At 45.9% G+C, this 20977-nt stretch overlaps 1 protein-coding gene across 9 annotated transcripts in view; it reads right to left on the reverse strand.

The window, feature by feature from the left end:
• MCC (MCC regulator of WNT signaling pathway) overlaps positions 1-10183 on the reverse strand; it is a 301430-nt gene extending 291247 nt beyond the window's left edge. For 6 of the 9 annotated variants that reach the window (XR_005358095.1, XR_005358096.1, XR_005358097.1 and 3 more), the window contains exon 1: positions 9976-10183. Coding sequence is in view for 3 of the 9 variants with exons in the window: in XM_038534596.1 (XP_038390524.1) it covers positions 9976-10032 (57 nt within the window). In the remaining 6 variants the exon portion in view is untranslated. Of the gene's footprint in view, positions 1-9161; positions 9266-9598; positions 9754-9975 lie in introns of those variants that run through there. The other 3 variants (XM_038534597.1, XM_038534598.1, XM_038534601.1) reach the window with 3 other exon arrangements.
• Positions 10184-20977: the final 10794 nt, after the last annotated feature.

The following is a 20977-nucleotide window of genomic DNA, read 5'->3' on the forward strand; positions in this document are numbered from 1 at the left end:
TATTCAGACCTCAGTTTCCTCATCAGTCATACAAATAATTTGCATAAGAGAAGCATTACATCAAAGAATGGCTTAATGGTACCACCTAACGGAAGCATCCCTTTGTCCAGTTCCAGGCTCACCAGACAACTTTCTGGTTATAATCTGACTGCCAGATAACTCAATAGGAAAACAAGTGTCAGCATTCCAAGCTCCTTAGAGCTATGTTTGCTATTAATCAACAAACTGATACTAAGTTTCATAGCAATAAGGTCAATGATTCTAAATAGTTGAAGGAAATTGGTCCAAGTGACAGTGGAAAGTAGAACCCAGTTTTCCTAATTCAGAACCCACCTGTATTCTATTTATCAGCGTTCTGTCAACACTGAACCAACCATCCAGGGAGGGCAGTTTTCAGATCATTCATGGCCAATATCTGTGCCACTCAGTTCTTTAAACCATTCCTTCTTTTAAGATTTTATTTATTATCAGAGAAAGAAAGAGCACATGCATGAGTGGAAGAGGGAGAGAGAGAGTCTCAAGTGGGCTCTGTGCACAGAGCCCAACTTAGGGAGGGCTTCATCTCACAACCCTGAAATCATGACCAGTGCTGAAGTCAAGAGTCAAAGGCTTAACCTTAATTTTGTTCTTCCCTTGAGTGAAAAGATCATCTCCCATCTTTGCATGGCCCTATCCCTCATTTCATTCAGGGTCAATCCAAAGATTCCCATAGACAGGTCTTCCCTGATCACTCTAATAAGCATCCTCCACTTTTACTCTCTGTATATTTTCTCTTTTCAGCACATGTAACCACTGGACATACATCTGTCATGTGTCTAGTCTGCCTCCTTCTAGGATGTAGGATCCATTCAAACAAGGACCGTATCAGTTTTATTTCTATATCCCCATACCTAAGAACAGCACCTAGCATGGAAGGCATACAGTATTTGTTGAATGAATAAACAAATGGGGAATAGAGAGGAGGTTATGGTAATATGACCAAACTAAATTCCCAAATGTGCCCTTCAACCAAACTAGAAGTGGTTAACCCAACACATTTGTTATGCTATAATGTCAAGTGTAGTTTGGGCCAAGCAAGTAACTTCAAAGTTTACTAATGCCCTACCACGTCACATAGACACCAGGGGCTGGCAATACTGATGGGTTTTCCTCTGTCCCTGCCTGCAAAGATCTCAGGGTCTCCCATGGAGACTATAGATAATTATAATAAGTGTTCTGAACACAGGTGAGGGAAGGAACCACCAATGTGGGAGGCCAGGAGGGGCCCTGACAAAGCAAGAAGTCATTGCTAGCGTGCCACGTATTCTGTGGACAAGTCCACACAGCCCATAGGAAACAGGGACAAGCAATTACTCCCACTCTTATCATGCAACCAACCACAGAACTCCACTGCTTTTCTAATTGCCAGGCAATCTCTTTCCATGTTGGCATTCTTTTTTTTTTTTTTTTTTTTTTTTTTTCATGTTGGCATTCTTCCCTTGACAACTGTTTCAATATTTTTTTTTACAAGTCCAGCTGGAATCATTAACTGACATGCATGCACACCCACTGAGGTTTTGTGAAACTTTCTGTTTTCAGGTAATCAAACACTATAGCCTTGGCTTAAAATATATTTCCATCTCTGGCCCCATATGTCGCATCATGACAAGGGGATCTGCCTCAAAATATCCCACCCGCCAAAGCATCAAGTAGCTTTTAGCACACAATTTTCCCAGCCCAACAGGTTTTTATTGCTTATTTACAAAGTTAACAAACCCTAACCTATAGCTTCTTATATAGCAAGTAGAATCAACAGCTGCTAATTCAGGATTTTTGTTTTTCCTAGACTTGATTTGGTTCAACTTCTTTGCTGAGTTTAAGAACTATCTTGAAAGATTTGTATAGCTAAGGCACTTTACAACCTCAGTTACTCCTTATGGTAATTCAAACCTTTAAAAATGGGTCCTTTTTCCCCCCAAGAACTAATTTTGGCTATTTCTGTTCAGCAAGGGGAAAAAGAGACATTTGCTAGAAATAGCTCTGATGTCCTGTAAATATTTACTCTGTAATTTGAACTTCAGTTTATCTGTGCAATCCAGGTTATTCTCTCCTTGTTTCTCTCAAGAGTGAAAGATACCAATGTTAGGAATTTGGGTGCAGTAGGGGGTGGGGGGGGAGTGAGAAAATTACTGGACATAATTCATCTCTACCCTGACATTCCCTGATGTAAAATTCACATCCTAACTATTATCAGCTTTCAGAGTCTTTTTTTTTTTTTTTTTTTGGCTTGTCTGATTCTGTGATCCTGCCAATACGAACCTCTTTCCCAGAATCGAGAAATTACATTTTAAATAATCTTGGTTTTCTGAAATTTGATTCCTTGGATCAAACCTAAATTTGAAGTCTTTGTTCATCAACACCTTCTTAATTTTGCCACAAATGCAGCTTTTATCTTCCAGTTCCAGTCTCATTTTGGAGGAAGTGTTTCACATGACTTGCGTTGGGCAAATTAGCTTCAGGCAGCTGTGGAAGCAGCACCCTTGAGTTCACTTCCTGAGTGTGCCATCACATTTCCTATCCTAGATGGGTGCCTCCACTCACTCAAAGCTCTGGCACCTCAAATCTGGTAGCCACATTCCTGTAAGTACTTCTTTAATATGAAGAGGTCTCAGAATTCATTTTACGACTTCCCAATTAGACAAAAGCCATCCCCAGAACCAAGGTTCTCTCCCAGCTTTCACATCTGTGGCCACCTCAGTCCCAAGCACCTACCTGGTCTTTAATAACCTCTTCCTCTCATAATGTATTTCTCCTTTTTCTTGTTATTTTGACATCCACCTGGTCCCAGCCTCATTTGACCTACTTGCCCTGGCCAGCTGGGTCTGACTCATGGCCCCACAGTCACATTCAGCTTGTGCTTCCTCAGCTGCCTTGCCACGCAGCCCTGGCCACCAACATCACTGGGTTCCTTGGCTTTCTTCACCAACCTTAGCCCCCTGCAGCCCCACAGTGATGTAGCCAGCTATGGTAGGAGCCTAGCGCCCCACCTGCAGGGGTGGGAGAATGCAAATTCTTATGACAAAGGAAGCCTTAAGCTCATTCTGACACCTCACACCTAGTGGCGCTAACCCCTCAGATGCCCGAGTACACAAGCAGTGGGACAGAAGTCACAGTGCCCCTATCTCCCTAGCCATAAACAAGGGACAAGGACAGAAGGGAAGGCTCTCCCAGATGAGGATCACCCTATGCCTTATTGACAGATGTGCTTTTAGGAAGAACGATGCCGAGAATTCCTCAGCCACTTTAAAGGGATATGGTCACTGCCATCACCTTCATATCAATTTCATTTTTTAAAAAGATTTTTATTTATTTATTCATGAGAGACACACAGAGAGAGAGAGGCGCAGAGACACAGGCAGAGGGAGAAGCAGGCTCCACGCAGGGAGCCCGACGCGGAACTCGATCCCACGACTCCAGGATCACACCCCAGGCCGAAGGCAAACTAAACCACTGAGCCACCAGGGCTGCCCTCCATTTCATTTTTATCAATAACCTTTATCTGGGTATTGCATAGAGATAACAATACCAATCAAGTTAAACAGGCCTATTATACAGAATAGGCTCCTAGGAACATGCAATCAAAAGCTGAAAGAGTAAGAGAAACTGATGAAAGGAAGCCATGTACAAATGAAGGACCTGGGGGAAAGACCACATGGGTTCAGATCCTGATTCCACCACTAACAGTCTGGCAAACCTCGGTTACTAGTGTTTTCACCTCATTCTGCCTCAATCTCCACACCTGTATTATGAGGGTAACAAAATGTCTCTCATAGGGGTTTGGATAATGACACAAAATAACAAAATAGACACAAAATAACAAAAACTACTGCGAGGCACCAAGAATTAAGAGACCAGGGTTTTGGTTTTTTTTAAGGATTTTTTTTTATTTATGAGAGAGAGAGAAAATGAGCAGTGGGGAGGAGCAGAGAAGAAAGTGAGAAGCAGACTCCCTGATGAACAGGGAGCCCAATGTGGGGCTCGATCCCAGGACCCAGAGATCATGACCCGAGCCAAAGGCATACTGAGATACCCAGCCACCCTGAGACCAGGGTTTTAGACAAGGTTCTGCCATTTTATGGCCTCAGGAGTAGATTAAAAATGGTTGTAAATTCTTTGTTATATCCCCCCCCACCTTCAAGCTGGGCTAAGCATATAAACTGTTTTTGACCAACAGACACATAAAAGTGACTCTGCCAGTTTCAATCTTACATTTTAAAAGAACTGCCAGCTTCTACTTCTCCCTTCTTGGAACCCAATTGCCATGTTGAGAGGAAACCCAAGCAGGCATAGGTCCGTGTGGAAGAGACTCGAGGTGATCTCCCAGTCCACAGCCAGTACTGGTCTGCCAGCTGTGTGATTTAGCCATTTTGTAAAAGGACCTTCTAGCTCCAGTCATAGACACAAGTCTTCCCCCCTGAACTCTGCCCAACACTGCAAAATCAGGCACAAATAAGATTTAAGCCTCTAAATTTGGAGGGCAGTTTGTTGCACAACCAGACAGTCAAAAAAAAAAAAAAAAAAGCCTCAGACAAAAACAGTTAAAGCAGTTCCTCAATTTCTATATGTGTAAAAAGCAAAAGGGAGAGAAGAGGCAAGGCATTCATTCATCCAAACACTTGTAGAACACCTACATGCCAGACTCTGTGATAGGTCTTGACACTGCCCCTCTGGTGCCAATGGTCTACAGCTGAGACAGACATTACACAACTCATTACAAGGAAGTACCAAGTAACTTAGGGATTCCCTTCAAAAGAGTGATCATGGGGGGGAATCCCTGGGTGGCTCAGCAGTTTAGCGCCAGCCTTTGGCCCAGGGCGCGATCCTGGAGTCCCGGGATTGAGTCCCACGTTGGGCTCCCAGCATGGAGCCTGCTTCTCCCTCCTCCTGTGTCTCTGCCTCTATGTCTATCATAAATAAAATCTTTAAAAAAAAAAAAAAAAGAGAGAGAGAGAGAAAGAGATAGAGTACCCTTTAAAAAAAAAAAAAAAAAGAGTGATCATGGGACACCTGGGTGGCTTAGTGGTTAAACGTCTTCTTTTAGCTCAGGTCGTGATCCCTAGGTCCTGAGATCGAGTCCCACATCGGGCTCCCTGCTGGGAGCCTGCTTCTCCTTCTGCCTATGTCTCTGCGTGTTTGTGTGTGTCTCTCTGTGTGTTTCTCATGAATAAATAAATAAATAAATCTTAAAAAAAAAAAAAAGTATAAAAGAGTGTGAGAATACTAGGTGATCTCACAGGCCCTTCCAGCTCTGGTATTTTGTAACCTAACGATAAAGCTTACGTACATCCGTGAGATGGCCATTTTCTCCTATATAAAGTGACTTCCTAATGAAAATGCTGAGTAGCTACAGAAACTGCACAAGGTAATGGTGAAAGCACTCAACGCTGCCTCTATAGCCTACTATTCTGAAGTGGAATCATCTCATGAAAGCTGCTTTGAATAAAGAGATACGGAAAGAGTAAGAGAAGTAGGACTTTCAGGGACAACTAAGGTTTCAGAGTAAATGATGATAGGAGAATTTTACCTGTTCATTGTTTAAATTTTTTTTAAGATTTATTTATTTATTTATGATGGGGGGGGGGGGGGTCAGAGACACAGAAGGAGGGAGAAGCAGGCTCCATGCCCGGAGCCCGACGCTGACCGGTCCTGGGACTCCAGGATCTCGCCCCGAGCCCAAAGGCAGGCGCTAAACCACTGAGCCACCCAGGGATTCCCCATTGTTTAATATTTAAAAGGCAAACAATCTAAGTTGACTTCTTCAGACAAATTATTCTTAAGTAAGGAAAGATTTTTTTTGTTTATCTCCAGAGGTCTTCATGATCACCAGGAAAGAACTCTTGAAGAGCAATTTTTATTTTGCTGCATAAATAGGTAGCTTCTCACCAGACAAGCAGATCCAGTAGACAGCTCTTCTGTAAAGGTTAGTGAATTTAAGTTATACCTTGGTAACACTATAGCTTTCTCCCACAATCTGAATTACTCTAAGAACTAAGAGATGTTATTGTTTTGGGCTTTTTTTTTTTTTTTTTTTTAGATTTTATTTACTTATTCATGAGAGACACAGAGAGAAAGAGAGGCAGAGACATAGGCTGAGGGAGAAGCAGTCTCCCTGCAAGGAGCCTGATGTGGGACTCATCTCAGGACCTAGGGATCACCACCTGAGCCAAAGGCAGACACTCAACCATTGAGCCACCCCGGCATCCCTAAGAGATGTGATTGTGATGGTGAAGCAAGGTAAACTACATACTGGTCCCACAAGTTTTACGAAGACAAAGACAAACAGAACAGAGTGCTAACTAAAAATCCATGGCAATGAAAAGAAGAATTAAGAGCCTGCCCTTGACAAAGCTGGGAGAATTCAAATATAGTGCTGCTGAAAGTGTACTTCATCTCCTGAGGACTTTCAATTTGGCTGGTGCTGAAGTCCTTCCTTAGGCGCACAGTAGAAAAAGAAAAACATCCTTTGATTCTCTGATAGGGACAGCTACTAGCCAAGAAAAGAGAATAGCCAAATCACACTTCAGATTTTTCTTTGGCACTACTGTGGTTAATGCTAAAGATTAGTTTGCTCTGGGTTAAAGCATTCAGACTTGATATAAGCCATTTGCGGTCATGGATCAACAAAAAGGTTTTGAATGCCCATAGGTAGAGGCAATTTTACTCTCCTATAATCATCTCACAGGATCTTAAACAGCTATTGTTCCCACTTAAGAAACAAACGGGACACATTCATGAATTTCCTGTTTTTCTATCGTAAAAGTTCTCACTCATGCAAAACACCTCATGCTCAACACCCAGCTCTAGCTCTCCTACTAATCATGCGGCCCTCACACCCAAATCCCTCCAAGCATTCCTGGAACACCATAGACGGAAGGCAGTACCCCAGCAGCTACTGGGCTAGCACCCAGTGGGGCAAGACTACAACTAGGAATTGATTCAAGTCACTCCCTGCTATGGAGGATATTATGGAATCAGTGACAATATTATTGCCAAAGAGTCAATGATTCCTATGGCTGGAGGGCCTCTGTAGCTGGGGTTAGCTCTTAAGCCCACACCAAGGAGAGAGGTCTCTTGTTTCTGACATCCAGGATGATGCTGGGCCTTTTCCTGCCCCTGAAATGCCTGGTGAACAACAGGCTGAATCTGACCCCACAGTGACCTGTGCACAGTGTTCAGGCTCCCAGCCCCAGCCAATAAGAAATATGGTACTAAAGAGGTCCCTGATGGGTTTTATTAGCCTCACCCTCCGGGTGAGGAGGATGAACCAACCATCGAAGGAGGATGGCAATTTTGTCCTTAAAGACCTTAAAGCAGGGCAGCTCGGGTGGCTCACCCGGTTTAGCACCGCCCTCGGCCCGAGGCGTGAACCTGGAGACCTGGGATCGAGTCCCACATCAGGCTCCCTGCATGGAGCCTGCTTCTCCCTCTACCTGGGTCTCTGCCTGCCTCTCTCTCTCTTAAAAAAAAAAAAAAGACCTTAAAGCAAAACCAGTGTTTAAGAGAAAAATGACTGTGACAGAAACTCTTTTACACTAAAGACCTGTTGTGAGAAATACAAATGAATTGTATTCAGATTGGAGGATATTATAGAAAAGGTCAGTCCCATGATCGATTGACCTGAGATTCAAGGTCCATAAGTATGAACCACACACACCACCCCCTTGCCTTACAAATTCTCTTACACATATCCTAATTGAAAGTATGTCCAAAAAATAATTAACTACCCTATAGACTATTGCAACTACCCCCATCTGCAGGGAAACTAGGATGGGGGGGGGGGGGGAACAGAAGGGACAATTAAATCACTGAACCTAGAAAGAAGGCCGGAAAGAAGGTAAGAAATGATGAGCAGACACTGAGAAAAAGTAAAGAAAATTTGGTAAAGGACATGATTGGCCAGAAACTTACTTCCTCGGAGACAAAAAACTATGCCCTACAATGCTCAAATAGGATTGCTCTAATTAAAGCAGGGACCACGGAGCATCCTCCATTCCTTACTTCCACCACAAGTCTTCTAAGGAGTACACAAGGAATGGATACAAACAACCAGGCAAAGAATCTCCTACCTGAATTTTCATTGATACCCTGGGTTCATCTAACGTACTCACTACTACACCAGCACCATGCAAGTCAGCCCAGACTCCATATCCTTCCCTAGTCAGCATTCTAGAAACCTTCATCCCAAACCTGGAATTCATTTTTAAAACAAAGGCAACTAAACACACTTTAGGTGATGGGGAGTTAAAGCTGCCACATAGAAATAAACAACATGAAGGACGAGGGGAAGATTCTCTGCAAGATAAACACCTTTCCATTTTTTATTTTTAAGTGATCTTACAAGGTAAGTCACAGGATTCTCCTTAAATAGCGTGAACAATGGAGCAGGGTCCCAGGTCCTATTTTAGATGTGAAACCTCTTCCTGCTTGTAAAACTGGCAAAAATCATTTAGGTCTTCCTGCCTCTTCCCCCTGATTTCAGGCTACGCCCTCCCTCGCTTAGGATGTCCCCACCATCTGCATCACTGCAGAAACCACCAGGATTAGGAAGTGCCTCTACCTCATTCACCAACACTTCAAAATTCTACTCCAAACCCAGAGCAGGAACAGCGCAGCAGCAAGACACAGAGCACCAGGCTGGGGCCGAGGGCACCACTGCTGGATACCAGCCGCAGGCCTGCTCGGGTTTCCCATCTACACCCCCCCTCTTCCCCATCTCCAGCCCTCTCCCTTCCAACCGGTGCTTTATCCTTTCATTTTCCCTTCACGGTTGGTAACCTGACATCACCCCTATCTGCCTTCCGGCTGTTTTTACATGGTCTTTTCCTCCCCTTTACGCTCTTCAGCCGTGCTCAAGAAGCACAGACTATTTCTACTTTTGCCCCATAAATAGCTCAGTGATGGTGTTATGGGGAGACCCCACAGCCGCCGACCCTCCTGCTGTAGACACGAGTCCCACAGATTCCCTCCTCTCTTTTGGGCATCCAGTTTTGTAGGTTTTTCCGCGGCCACTTTTCAGGTATTCAAAGCTGGGGACGGCGGGGGAGGGGCGATGTGCCCGAGGCATCCCTAAAGTCATCAAAGAAGGCGGCGGCGAGCATCTTCCCGCTCACGTATTTGCATACCGTTTGAGGTAGCTTTAATTCCAGGGCTAGTCTCCAACACTCGAGTGGTTGTTACCGTGGGAAACGGGGATTGCACATTATCTTGCCTCAAAGACTCAGGGGTCCGGTTCCGGGCAGGAAGTGAAGTTCCGGGCGGCTTCGGTGCGCTCCGTCCCCGGCGCGGGTCTCCCGTCCCCGCTGGGAGGGGCCTCGGCGGGGGGGGGGGTGGGGGGGCGGGGGCTTCGGCCTGGGGGGGGCTTCGGGGGGGAGGGGCCTCGGCCGGGGGGGGGCTTCGGCCTGGAGGGGCTTCGGGGGGGGGCCTCGGCCGGGGGGGGGCCTCGTGGAGGTGGCCGTCCGCTGGAGGTTCCTCGTCTGGGGGCCTCTTCTTTTTTTTTCCTCTTGTTTAGTTGCCTGGGGGGAGGGGCCTCGGCCGGATGTGCCGCTCTGCGCCCTACTACCCGACGCATCGCTTAGGGCGCCAAGCGGCAGACTCAACAGTCCGCTGGGCTCCCCGGCTCCGCCGAGTTGGCCACTGGGCGGCTTCGGCTCGGTTCGGGGTCCCCGAGTGCTACGGAAGGGCAGCGACCGTGACCGGGGAGCCGGGGCGGGGCGGGGCGGCGCCGGGACGCGGCGGGAACCGTCTCCTCCGAGCCCTGTCTCGGGCCGCGGTGTCAGGCCCGCCCAGGTCGGAAGCGGCACAAGTTAGAACAAGATGCAAACAAATCTCGGAATCCTCCACTGCGCCGCCTCCCGCCGGAGCGCTCGGGGGGCCCGGCGGGGGCGGGGGCGGGGGCGGGGGCCCGAGCAGCCGCGCTCCCGGCCGCGGCGTCCTTACCTCGCTCAGCTCGGCCGCGGGGTCGTCTCCGTGCCTCGCGGCGACCCCAGAACTCATGACTGCGCTCCCCGGCGCCGGGCTCCTCCGCCCTCGCCGCCTCCCGGCCTCAGAGCGCTGACTCGGGCGTACGAGGCTCGGCGCCCGCCGCCTGGTCCCTCCGGCGCGCTCCGGTCTACACAGCCATCTTCAACCAGGACGGCGAGGAAGCCCCGGGAAGGACGCAGGGTCCCCGAGGGCCGCGGGGCCGGGCGGGGGGCAGCGGCTGCAGGGCCGGGCCGCGGGGATCCGGGCGCCGCCACCCCCGCCGCCTCGCCGCCCCTAGGGGGCCCCGGCGCCCCTCATGGCCCGGCTGGAGGGCACCTCCCGGCGGGACCTGGCGCCCCGGAGGGCTCCGGCGAGCTCCCGAGGTCGAGCAGCGCGGCGGGCCGCGGGGGTCCGCCCTCGGGCCCGGGGAGGACAGAGAGCCAGAGGGCCGGCGCGGGGCGCGCTCCGCCGCCAAGTTTCCCTTCTGGGCCGTGCCGAGTTGTAAGCGGCTCCGGATGGAACACGGCGCTCGGCGGGCGGCGGAGGAGGCGGAGGCGGGGCCCGAAGGGGGCGGGGGGCGCAGGCACCTTGCCAGCGCTCTGCGGGAGCGGTTACGGGACCCAAGACCAAGACCAGGAGGAAGAGGAGGAACGGGGAACAGGGAAAGCCACCTAAGTAATTGTGCAGGAAAAACATTTTTTTGATTCCTCCTTGAAGCCACTTTCCATGATTTAATAAGGTCAAGACAAATCTGAACACTGTACATCAGGCAGCGCCGTACGCTTCTCATGGCACATTAAGATTTTACAAGAGTGGGAGAGGTCATTTTCCCTGATCGGTCTAAAGTCGACTCCGAGGGTGTGAATTCATTGTCAAACTCCCTCTCTGTCGCTGGGGCGGATTACATTTTTTGCACGTCCATAATAAAGATGCCCCATCCCTTGAAAGATATAAAATAGGTTTCAATTTCTCATCCTCCTCAACCCCAGGCAGTCCTTTTAAATATTACATTTCCCATACTCTTCCTTAAAAATCTTAACCGCTTACCTGAGCAGAGCTAGGTTTGTATTTCTGGGATTTGGAGTATGAATCGGAAAAGATTTCTCTTTTTTGTTTTGTTTTGTTTTGTTTTTTAAGATTTTATTTATTTATCCATGAGAGGCAGAGAGAGGCAGAGACACAGGCAGAAGGAGAAGCAGGCTCCATGCAGGGAGCCCGACGTGGGACTCGATTCCGGATCCCATTCCGGATCGATCCAGGATCACACCCTGAGCCAAAGGGAGACGCTCAACCACTGAGCCACCCAGGAGGCCCAGAAAAGATTTCAAGAGCCTGTTCTATCCAGTCAACTCTTGGAACCAGATCTCCCTTCATCTTTGAGTTTCCCTGAGGTAAAAGCATCCCTGTCCAGGGAAGGGGAGGAATTTTCCTCTCCATAAGGCTTAAAGTCCCACTGAACTTGAAATACACTGAAAAATGTTCTGATCCTTAAAACAGTAGGTCTTCGGGATTGCTTAAGAGGCCTCAACAGTCTTTCTAGACAATGGGAACAAAATGTCTCCATCCCCAGTGACAGATTTGGCATTTCCTAGAGCCTTCTATGAAAAAGCCATTGTATTGTTAATTTTCAAGATCTGGTTCTGTTGTTCTTTTTTTTTAATCAAATAGGATGTTTATTTTGCTCTTTAAGAAGGAGCAAAGAGCTCGATCACTTGCATTTATCTTCTTACCCAGCTGCTTTCCTGGAGAGTTCATTCATTGCCTGATAGAGGCACTGGGATAAAGAAGAGTTTGCTGCTTTGGGGGAGCACAAGGTCCAAAGTTCTGGGGCATTGCCAGACTAGAACACACTGGGAGAAACACTTCTGCATGGGGAGGGCTTAGGAAGCCACATTTAGGGATCCCTGGGTGGTGCAGCAGTTTGGTGCCTGCCTTTGGCCCAGGGCGCGATCCTGGAGACCCGGGATCGAATCCCACGTGGGGCTCCCTGCATGGAGCCTGCTTCTCCCTCTGCCTGTGTCTCTGCCTCTCTCTCTCTCTGTGTGTGACAAAAATCTTTAAATAAATAAATCTATTTTAAAAAAAAGGAAGCCACATTTATTTTTCTTATTTACTCATTAAAATCTATTGAGGGGGCACTTGGGTGGCTCAGCAGTTGAGTGTCTGCCTTTTCCGCTCAGGTCATGATCCTAGGGTCCTGGGATAGAGTCCCTAAGAGTGTTTAGGAGCCTGCTTCTCCCTCTGCTTATGTCTCTGCCTCTCTGTGTGTGTCTCTCATGAATAAGTAATTAAAATCTTTAAAGTAAAAAAAATAAAATAAACCTATTGAGAACTGGGGAGCCTGGCTGACTCAGTTGGTGAAGCATGCAACTCTTGATCTCGGGGTTGTGAGTCCAAGTCCCATGTTGGGTGTAGAGATTACTTAAAAATAAAATTTTTAGGGGCACCTGGGTGGCTCAGTCAGTTGAGCGTCTGACTATTGATTTCAGCTCAGGTTGTGGTCTTCAGGTCGTGGGATGGAGCCCAGAGTCAGGGTCCATGCTCAATGGGGAATCTGCTGGAGATTTTCTCTCTCCCTCTCCCTCTGCCTCTCCTCTCCCTCATGCCCAGGCCCATGCACTCTCTTTCTCAAATAAATAGATCTTTAAAAAAAATCTTTTTAATCTTTAAAATCATTTAAAAAAACATTGAGAACTGAGTGTGTGCTTTAATGTACAGATGGTGGTGAATATAAAGGAGGGACACCGGGGTGGCTCAGCAGTTGAGCATCTGCCTTCAGCTCAGGGCATGATCCTGGGATCCAAGATCGAGTCCCACATTAGGCTCCTTGCGGGAAGCCTACTTCTCCCTCTGCCTGTGTCTCTGCCTCTCTCTGTGTCTCTCATGAATAAATAAATAAAATCTTAATATATATATGTGTGTGTGTGTGTGTGTGTGTGTGTGTGTGTGACTCAAGCATTAACCCTACCCATAAAGAGTTTATAGTCTCATAAAACATAAAGAAAATGACAGTTCTAGGTAGAAAATGGAACTTCTCATGAAAGCAATACAAGTAAAGATGTATTACAGTTCAGAGGAGGAAACAGGATTTTGGCTGGACTTAACTGTAGGAGAACTGTGAAGGAATCTTAGGAGAGGCAGCATAGCATGTGAGTTGATTTCTGAAGAATAGCTGAGTCCAGCAAAAATGAGGAATTAGATGAAGGTACCCCATACAGGGGACCACTGTGAGAGAATGTATGGATGGTGGATGGAATGTGCCAGGCATGTGTGGAAAATGGCAGGTGTTCCGTTTTAAAGTGGAACGTGGATGAGTTAAAGACAGATCATGGACAGTTTTGAGTACCAGACTAAAGAAATGGGACTTCTGATAGGCAATAAAGAGCCACTAAAGGTTTCTGAGCACAGAAATAATAGGATCAGAGCTATGCTTTGAGACATTCCAATGGATCCGTACCACACTCATGAGTAACTCACATGAATTCAAATAGACTAGTGTTGAGTGTGATTCTGGTGTTTAAAGAAACTTTTTTTTTTTTTAATACTAGATGGTCCCTAAAGCCGAGCAGATGACTTCATCTGGTGTTCAACCAAAGGAAAATGACCTATTCCAAGACTGGAGGAAAAAACAGGCACTGTTGAACTTTTTAAGAAGCAGTATAACTGCAGATTTTACTTTGTGAACAATATAAGGCATTTTCAAGAGTAATGTTGACTATATGGAATATTTTCTTAAACCATGACTTTCATACTTATCCACCACAGAAGCTGCAACTCCACGGAAGTCTGGCAACAGTGGTAAGGTGGTAATTGAAAGTGGTAACTGAACATGCCAATTGGACTATTCCCAGTAGTCCCGCAATAGGCTACAAAAGCCTGAATTAAGTTGGGGCAATGCCGGGCAGCCCCGGTGGTGCAGCGGTTTAGCGCCGCCTGCAGCCCAGGGTGTGATCCTGGAGACTCGGGTTCGAGTCCCGCATCGGGCTCCCTGCGTGGTGCCTGCTTCTCCCTCTGCCTGTGTCTCTGCCTCTCTCTCTAGCTGTGTCTCTATGAATAAATAAATAAAATCTTAAAAAAAAAAAAAAAAGTTGGGGCAATGCCAATGGATAGGAGGGGGCAGAGGTTAGGAGGCTTTATGGAAGAGAGTAGAAAGAAACTGTGGTGGAAAGAGGAGAATTTAAATATGACTTATAGATCTAGAATGTGGCTGAATGGGGTTTCAGACAATGTCCTCAACAAAAATAGGGATTCCAAAAAAGGAATAGGTTATGGAATAAACTATGTTTGAGATCTTGTAAGTCTGAGGTAGCAACTGGGTATTCAAGGAGAGGCATTCAGCAGGAAGCTAGAAATGTAGCCACAGAGATACATCAGGACTGAGAGTGAGATGAAGGCTTGGGGTGACCCCCCATTCGATCAATAAAACCATGAAGTCAGGTGAGGTTGCCAAGGAAGAGGGGACAGAGAAAAAAGATCCAAGGACATTATCTTAAAGAAGGTCTTTTCATCCAGGGGAAAGAATAAAAGAGGAAACGGTAGGGAAGGCCAATGAGAGAAATAAGAATATAACCAGAGGAACCTGGAGTCTGGGAGTCAAAGGAAGATGTCAAGATAGAGGTAGAAGCATCTGTATTGTAAGCTAGAGAGGGGACAGAAGCCTCAAGACTGATAAAAGAGCATCTCAAAGACCTGAATGTCCTTCAGAGAGAAATGTCTGCAAAACTAAGGAGACAGAATGCAGGTTACCACAGGGAATGAGGAAGAACCGGGGATGGTAACCATGCACATGACTCTTTCCATAAATTTGATGGTGACAGGAATTCGGGAGACAGCCTAGTTTCTTAGAGCAGGTAAGTGACATTGACTAGCCATCTGCAGCTAAGGGAAACCCTGGAGATACAGAGATGGAGCGAAGTTCCTGAAAAAGGAGGAAAGGAAAGGGCCAAGGACCCAAAACATGAGATTTGCTTTGGAGAGGCTTGGAGACGCAGAGGATTCTAATGTTTCTTCATCCTTTTTCAGCAGGAAGAATTGGCAAGAACTGGACAATGTACAGACCAGTAAGGAGAAGACTTCAGACATATATACCACTAATAGCATATTTCTTTCATGAGTCATCCAATTTCCTCTTTGTGATGGTAGAGAGGTAATGAAGACTAAAATAACTTATAATTAAATTTTACCTCCAAGAAAAGAAGACCATAGAGCTATCTGTCAACGCAGGAATAGAGCAGCTGTGATCTTGACCTCTGACCTTGTTCTGCCCTGGGGGAAAGGCTGGTGGGCACACTGAAAGCCAATAGTATGTAGAAAACAGTTTCATGCAATGAGGGGGAGTCCAAATTCATTTTCTTCCAAGCTAAGATTCCATGAGAGTCTAGAATTTAAATATTTTGTGATTTTTTTTCTTAACCTCTTAGTCTAGTCAGAAATCAAACGGGTTAAAAAGAAAAAGAGAGAGAGAAATCAAACGGGTTGGGATACCTGGGTGGCATAGTGGTTGAGCATCTGTCTTTGGCTCAGGTTGTGATCCTGGTCCAGGGATCGAGTCCTGCATCAGGCTCCCTGTGAGGAGCCTGCTTCTTTTCTTTTTTTTTCTTTTCTTTTCTTTTCTTTTCTTTTCTTTTCTTTCTTTTCTTTTCTTTTCTTCTTTTCTTTTCTTTCTTTTCTTTTTTTTATTGGAGTTCAATTTGCCAACATATAGCATAACACCCTGTGCTCATCCCATCAAGTGCCCCCCTCAGTGCCTGCCACCCAGTCACCCCCACCCACCTCCCTTTCCACCACCCCTTGTTCATTTCCCAGAGTTAGGAGTCTCTCATGTTCTGTCTCCCTTTCTGATATTTCCCACTCGTTTTTTCTCCTTTCCCCTTTATTCCCTTTCACTATTTTTTATATTCCCCAAATGAATGAGACCATATAATGTTTGTCCTCCGATGGACTTACTTCACTCAGCATAATACCCTCCAGTTCTATCCACCTCGAAGCAAATGGTGGGTATTTGTCGTTTCTAATGGCTGAGTAATATTCCATTGTATACATAGACCACATCTTCTTTTCCATTCATCTCTCGATGGACACCAAGGCTCCTTCCACAGTTTGGCTATTGTGGACATTGCTGCTAGAAACATCGGGGTGCAGGTGTCCCGGTGTTGAGAAGCCTGCTTCTCCCTCTGCCTGTGTTTCTGCCTCTCTCTCTGTGTCTCTCATGAATAAATAAAATCTTAAAAAAAAATCAAACTGGGACTCTCTACTATCAAGAAAGCTTAGATAGTGTTGTATATAAGACTACAATTGCATCAACATTCTAAGTACCCAAGAAACGCAAAGAGCACCTCAACATGTCATCGAGTATATAACTGATGCCTACAAATCCTTCCATATTGTCACTGCTTCGACATGATCCCTCTAGAAGAGCTTCTCCAAGTTCTGCTTCAGCAGAAAGTAAGCTCCCATCAAGATGTGTGAGCAGGAGGAGGTAGCAGAGGTGTTTATCAGGATCAGAGAGCAAGTCTAGGAGGAGAAAAACCTGCTTTCCAACTGGGCAAGACCCTGAGTTCCCTTCCTTCCTGGGCCTTGTCTGTCCTAGAGGCTAATCTCTTTCCATCTGATCTCTGGGACAAGAGGCAGCAGCAGTCCTGGGAAAGTGAGAGGACATGTCTGTATGCTGATTGCATACTGTAGCCATACTGGTACTGCCTTTCTGCTATCAGGGGCAGTCTGGCCCCTCTATGCATGGCTGCTGACCTCAGTGGATTTCTACACAGTAGGGATAATATTCTGGGTCTTGTCTGTACCCTCTACTGGTAATGAATATCAGATTAATCAAAGCAATCTTGGATAAAAGTCTTGAAGCTCCAGCATTAAGGAAACTGACTAAAACTTTGGGACAAGCTGGCCTAAGCCCTCTATTTCTTTCTTTCTTTCTTTCTTTCTTTATGATAGTCACAGAGAGAGAGAGAGGCAGAGACATAGGCAGAGGGAGAAGCAGGCTCCATGCACCAGGAGCCCGATGTGGGATTCGATCCCGGGTCTCCAGGATCGCGCCCTGGGCCAAAGGCAGGCGCCAAACCGCTGCGCCACCCAGGGATCCCTAAGCCCTCTATTTCTACCCGTAGGGTATCCAAGCCACTCTTGCTCTGTACAAAGTCAGGCTTGTGCTCCTCCAGCCCACACAAGGACCCAAACCCCAAAGTTGTCCCCCTTACCCTTGAGTCTCTTAACCTAAGCACAACATTGACACCACAGATTTAGGAAGAAAGCAGTCTAATTAATGTAATTCACACAAAGGTGAAAAATACTCATAATCTCCTCAAACAAGCCCAAAGCATTTGCATTGTAGAAAGAATGCTTTTAAATAATGATAAATTGGTGGGATTTCCTGGAGAAGAAGAAAGTGACTTTTCAGGGGAAAGGGAGATTTCAAACCCATGGGAATGCAGGAAGTTCCAAACCCCTAATTCCTTAAGGGTCATAAAAGTCAGGGAGCCCTCAAAGTATACACTGAAAAGAATTTCCTGCCCTAAATCTGTAAGCCTACCCCATTGTCCTATCCCCATGAGTTCAAAAGTGCTCTCCCTAACCCAACTCCTGTGGCCCTCTGCTCAATCGATTACCAAGCCAGCTCTTCTCTCAGGTGCTGGGCCAGGCCTGAGTCCCAGGTTGGGAGCTTCCAGACAGCCTCAATGGCCTGTCCCATCACAGACATCATTTGCTTCAGGAAGCACTGCACTGGATAATCTTTGTCTTGGTCTATGTGTCCTCAGAGAGGACAACATTAAAAAGTGGAAGAAATCCTATAATCACCTAGTTCAACCCAGCCCAGCCCAGCCCATCACACTTATATAGATGAGGATATGCAGGGTCAGCAAGTTTGTGGTGTTTATTCAAAAAAAAAAAAAAGAAAGAAAGAAAGAAAGAAAGAAAGAAAGAAAGAGAAGAGAGAGAGAAGAGAAAGAAAGAAAGAAAGAAAGAAAGAAAGAAAGAAAGAAAGAAAGAAAGAAAGAAAGAAAGAAAGAAAAGCATCCACTTTATGCCAGAAATGGTGCTGTGCTTTGGGATTCAGTAGTGTATGGGACAGAAAGAAATCCTTGCTTTCACAGAGCTAGAGTGCTTGGTGGAAAATGATTAATAAATAAAGAAGACAGTCACAACTTCTTTATTAAGAAGGTGTTAACACAGAATTAAACAGAAGCCATGATGAGGCAGAGCAGGCCCACTAAGGGAAGCAGTCAGAGACGGCCTCAATGAAGAGATGACATTTCATCAGAAGGTCAAAAAGGATCCAAAATAGGTAGAGAGTGGGAGAAGGTGACCAGGCAGCAGGAGCAGCAGGTGCAAAAATCCAGGGGTAGGAAAGGACTTCACCTTCTTACGGTGAATAAATTCCAAATAACTTAAAGTTTTTTATTTAATTTAATTTTAAATTTCAATAAAAAGGTAGAGAGTATGCTGGAACATGATGAAAAAGATGATGGAGGAGCCGGACTATGCAGGGTATTGTGTGGGCCACAGATTTCATTCTGTATACATGAAGGTGAAGATGCCACGGGAAGACTTTGAACAAGGCAGAGATATTTTTACACTTTTTACAAGGTAAATCTATTCTATTTTTAAAAAAAGGTTTACAAAATATTTTATTTATTTATTTATGAGAGACACAGAGAGAGAGAGAAAGGCAGAGACATAGGCAGAGGGAGAAGCAGGCTCCCTGTGGGGAGCCAGATGTGAGACCCAGGATCATGCCCTGAGCCAAAGGCAGATGTTCAACCACTGAGCCACCTGGATGTCCCCCCAAAAAGATTTTATCTTTATTTATTTTAGAGAGAGTGTGCGTGAGAGAGCTCTAGCAGGGAGAGGGGGGAGAGGAGGAAGGAGAAGCAGACTCCCTACTGAGTGACTGAGCCACCAGGTGCCTGGGAAATCTATCCCTATACAAACCTTACCACCAGGATAACCAAAAAAAGACAAAAGAAAAGTTCTTCCTTGGGCAGCCCGGTGGCTCAGCGGTTTAGCGCTGCCTTCAGCCCAGGGCCTGATCCTGGAGACCAGGGATTGAGTCCCATGTCGGGCTCCTTGCAGGGCCTGCTTCTCCCTCTGCCTGTGCCTCTGCCACGTGCTCTCTTTCTCTCTGTGTCTCCCATGAATAAATAAATAAAATCTTAAAAAGAAAGAAAGAAAAGTTTCTCCTTTATAGAAATATTCCTGTGAATGAATGAAGAACTGATAGAAGTGGAATATTCCTATTTTACAACCTCCAATGAATTAATAGATTTAGGTATAAAGCACATCTACTGCCATCACAAAAAGACACACCACCAAACACATGACTTTTGATGGAAGAATACAATACCACCTATGAGGCCATCTTAGCTCAGGAACATGTTAATCACAGAAGTGCAATCAACAAATTCCAGACTATAGCTCTACAGGACAAACAATCTGGTTTCTTCAAATAAATTGCAAATTAATGGGTGAAATATTAATGGAAGGGGAAACCTATAGACATAGCAAACGATTTGTAATGTGTGGTTCTTATTGGGATCTTGAGTCAAACAACCTGACTGTAAAAATTATATCTTTATGAGACGTTCAGAAACATACTTTTCAGGTATTTGATGATATTAAAAATTATTAGTTTTTAGATGTGTTAATGGTCTTAAGGTTATACTTTAAAAAGTCTTTATCTTAAAAAGAAAGTCTTTATCTTGTATAGATATATATTGAAATATTTAGGGGTGAAATGACACAATGGGATTTGTGTCAAAATACTACTGGAGGAGGGCAGCCCCGGTGGCACAGCAGTTTAGCGCCACCTACAGCTCAGGGTGTGATCCTGGAGATCCAGGGATCGAGTCCCACATCAGGCTCCCTGCATGGAACCTGCTTCTCCCTCTGCCTGTGTCTCTGCCTCTCTCTCTCTCTGTGTCTCTCATGAATAAATAAATAAAATCTTAAAAAAAAATACCGGAGGAGCGGCATCTGGGTGGCTCAGTCAGTGGTGCATGTTACTCTTGATCTGGGGTTGTGAGTTCCAGCTCCACACTGAGCATGGAACCTACTTAAAAAAAAAATACAGGGGTGGCTGGGAGTTGGCTGAACATTTGACCCTTGGTTTCAGCTCAGGTCATAATCTCATGGATTGTGTGATGGAGTCCTGCTTCGAGCAGCATGCTCAGCCAGGAGTCTGCTTGGGATTCTCTCTCCTCTCTCATTTTCTCTCTCCTCTCTCTCTGTCCCTCCCCCCTGCACTCACTTTCTCTCTCTCTCTCTCTTGCTCTCTCTCTCAAATAAATAAATCTTAAAAAAAAAAAAAAAAGAAAGAAAAAAAAGAAGACAAGGAACTAGATGGGAGTTTTCAATGAAATGGACTGGCATGTCTTTTGGGTTTTTTTTGTTTGTTTGTTTGTTTTAAAGATTTTATTTATTTATTCATGAGAGACACACACAGAGAGAGAGACAGAGACACAGGCAGAGGGAGAAGCAGGCTCCATGCAGGGAGCCTGACGTGGGACTCCATCCCCCCGTCTCCAGGATCACGCCCTGGGCTGAAGTCAGCGCTAAACCGCTGAGCCACCCGGGGCTGCCCTGTCCTTTGGTTTTAGAGATCACTGGTGACCATGAAAGAAGCAATTTCATTAAATGGTGGAGAGAAATAGAAGCTAGATTTGTGTGGATTGAATACTGACTAGGAAGGGAAAAGCTGAGAGAGCACAGCGAGATAACTTTTGAGAAGCATGTTGCCCCAAAGCCTCACCACTACTTAACTATTGGATGAGGTCTTTTTTTTTTTTTTTAAGATTTTATTTATTTATTCATGAGAGACACACAGAGAGAGAGAGAGGCGCAGAGACACAGGCAGAGGGAGAAGCAGGCTCCACGCAAGGAGCCTGATGTGGGACTTGATCCTGAGTCTCCAGGATCACACCCCGGGCTGCAGGCGGCGCTAAACCGCTGCGCCACCAGGGCTGCCCTGGAT

The sequence above is a fragment of the Canis lupus genome, chromosome 4, assembly GCF_011100685.1.
Source record: "Canis lupus familiaris isolate Mischka breed German Shepherd chromosome 4, alternate assembly UU_Cfam_GSD_1.0, whole genome shotgun sequence".
NCBI lineage: Eukaryota > Metazoa > Chordata > Mammalia > Carnivora > Canidae > Canis > Canis lupus.